General features: G+C 33.6%; 1 protein-coding gene across 1 annotated transcript in view; it reads right to left on the bottom strand.

Moving 5' to 3' along the window:
• LOC107669771 (ryanodine receptor 1-like) overlaps positions 1-2,035 on the bottom strand; it is a gene marked incomplete at its 5' end in the record, with an annotated part of 29,573 nt that extends 27,538 nt beyond the window's left edge. Inside the window, 4 exons of the mRNA XM_016462152.1 lie at positions 1,295-1,319; positions 1,405-1,509; positions 1,600-1,728; positions 1,947-2,035. Coding sequence (XP_016317638.1) covers positions 1,295-1,319; positions 1,405-1,509; positions 1,600-1,728; positions 1,947-2,035 — 348 coding nt within the window. The remainder of the gene's footprint in view (positions 1-1,294; positions 1,320-1,404; positions 1,510-1,599; positions 1,729-1,946) is intronic.
• Between the last annotated feature and the right edge of the window lie 660 nt (positions 2,036-2,695).

The following is a 2,695-nucleotide window of genomic DNA, read 5'->3' on the forward strand; positions in this document are numbered from 1 at the left end:
AATAAAAACAGTATTCTTCCACCAAACAATGTAGTTCCTCAGAATCAGTTGTGGTTGCAACAAAGTGGTTGCCAAGCAACAGACAAACGTAAACAAAGGTGTATGATTGTAATGTACAACAGCTTTGAACATGGCTCAGCCAATCAGAATCAAGGACCGGAACTATCCGTTTTATTAATGTATGTACATTTACAACACTATTCTTTGTATTATATCACCTTTGCATCAAATTATAAAAAAACAGTTAACGCTAATGCGAGGGTGTTTCTAATGCAGCATCTATGGGAGGGATGGTAAATTTGACAACGTTCTCTCTTCTGACTGCCGTGATCAGTCTCTCAATTTTTTTCCTTTTATTGAAAGTCATGAAAACACTATCGTGGAGTTTTTCTTTTGCTATTTGAGCAAATGGGAGTGCAAAAAATATATTTGTGGTACTCTCCCATTCACCACTCTTCAAGTTAACCCAACTATGACGACTTCCGCGGCTGAGAAACCCGGAAATGTAAAAAAGGTCCATACCTCCGATAAGGTTTCTTCTAAATCTATAATTAATGATATGAAGAGGCAGAAATTGACTCCGGAATAGTGATGGGGAGTTGACTCCAAAAGAGTCGATTCCTCAACTCTGAATAGACCTAGAGTCGGAGTCGTTAATTAAGTGTGTAGTAACGACTGCAAACTTGTATTATTTGATGTAAAGTAAATGGAGTCGAGAATGGAGTTTGTCAACTCTGAAAAACCTGGAATCGAACACCCCTACTCAGGAAGTTAATAACCAACCACAGTCAACAAATTAGTAAACAGATTAGTAATTTATTTATTTTTTTTAAAGGATAAAATTAAATAATTTAATTATTATTTAATTAGACTATGCATAGTAACAACTAAACATTAGTGCTGAAAAAATTGCAACTTCCAAAACAGAGAAAATATTCTTCATTAGTCTACTCTGATCATACTTATATAGAATATATAAGTATGTACATGTATGACATGCATTTGACTTCTATTCTGTTGCACAAATTATAAGCTCAATGCAAGTTAAACACTATAAAACTGTACATTTGGAACATTTAACTTCCAAATATTCCTGCTCTTATAAACACTTTCACAAACATTTTTTTGCAGCAATACTTACTAAAAAATACAATGCATTGTTTTTCTCTTATTTCCTCTGTGTAAAGTTGGTGAAATTATGTTTTGATTTTAGATTAGGCAAAACTCAACGACAAGTATTTTAATGTCAAAATAAAACAACATACAGATGTTACTGATTCAGTGTTGATGGAACCTTTCCAGGAAAATTCCGGGGTTTTCTAGATGCAATCAAATCGATTAATATAATAAGATTTATCAGTCACGTTAGGGGTGTGTGTGTGTGCTCAACATATGTGTTCCTACCTGTGCTAGCTTCATCATCATGTGTGCGAACACATGCAAGAAGCCCACCACTGCATCCCACAATCTGCTGTGAGCCAGAGACTGCTGATTACCAGTGCAAGGACCCTATGGTGAAAAAAAAAAGATAAACTATGTTAAAGATGGAAATTTGCCAGTTTGAAAGAGCTTGACTGCATATAGTGGTGACATCAGTACCTGGATATACTCTGTCAGGCTGTTGAAAACCTGTTTAGCAACCGTCATTGCCTTAGAAAAGTTTCTCTTGCCTGGTTCATCAATGATATCCTTCCCAGAGTAATACCAGTAGAAGTCACTGATAGACTCCTGAGACAGGAATGAAGAGTAAGGACGAAAATAAGAGACAACCAAGCTTACTTGAGCCACATTTGAATGTCATTTCACTGATGTTTTTAGCCATCTGCCACTTGTTTTCTTGTTCTCAAACACAATGACATTAACACATTTGTAAGTGTCCGAATACTTTTGACGATAGTATACTGTATATAGGGACGTAGAGGAAGACAGTTGAGCTGAAGCTGTACCTGTAGTCTGAGCAGATAGTCAACAGTGCAGATGATGATGTTGATCGTAGTTGTGCTGCCTGTCTGTGTGCGCAGATAGTTCTGGAAATCTGGAGAAAGATGGTAACTCAAAACAGGCTGATTTTTTTGTTTTTATTAGTAATGCTATGCATTTACACTACCATTCAAAAGTTCGGGTTAGGTAAACATTTTTTTAATGTTTTTAGTCTCTATGCTCACCAAGGCTGCACTAAAAATACAGCACAAAAATTGTAATATTGTGAAATATTATTACATTAATGATACAATTTTTTTTCAGGATTCGTCAACGAACAGAAAGTTGAATTTGAACATTTATATTTGATCTGATAACACTTTAAAATAAGGTTCATTAGTTAACAACTTTAGTTAACGAACTAAGAATGAACAATACTTCTACAGCATTTATTAATCTTAGTTAATGTTAATTCCAACATTTACTAATGCATTATTAAAATCAAAAGTTGTGCTTGTTAACATTAATGCACTGTGAATTAACATGAACTAACAGTGAACGACTGTATTTTCATTAACTTACATTAACAAAGATGAATAAATACTGTAAGAAATGTATTGTTCATTGTTTGTTAGTTAACTAACATTAACTAATAGATCCTTATTGTAAAGTGTTACCTTTTATTTTTAACATTCTAAGTATTTTACTGTCTATTTTGATCAATTTAATCTGTCCTTGGTGAATATATATATATATATATATGTATGTATATATG

This window comes from Sinocyclocheilus anshuiensis, unplaced genomic scaffold (assembly GCF_001515605.1).
Source record: "Sinocyclocheilus anshuiensis isolate Anshui unplaced genomic scaffold, SAMN03320099.WGS_v1.1 scaffold740, whole genome shotgun sequence".
Classification (NCBI taxonomy): Eukaryota; Metazoa; Chordata; class Actinopteri; order Cypriniformes; family Cyprinidae; genus Sinocyclocheilus; species Sinocyclocheilus anshuiensis.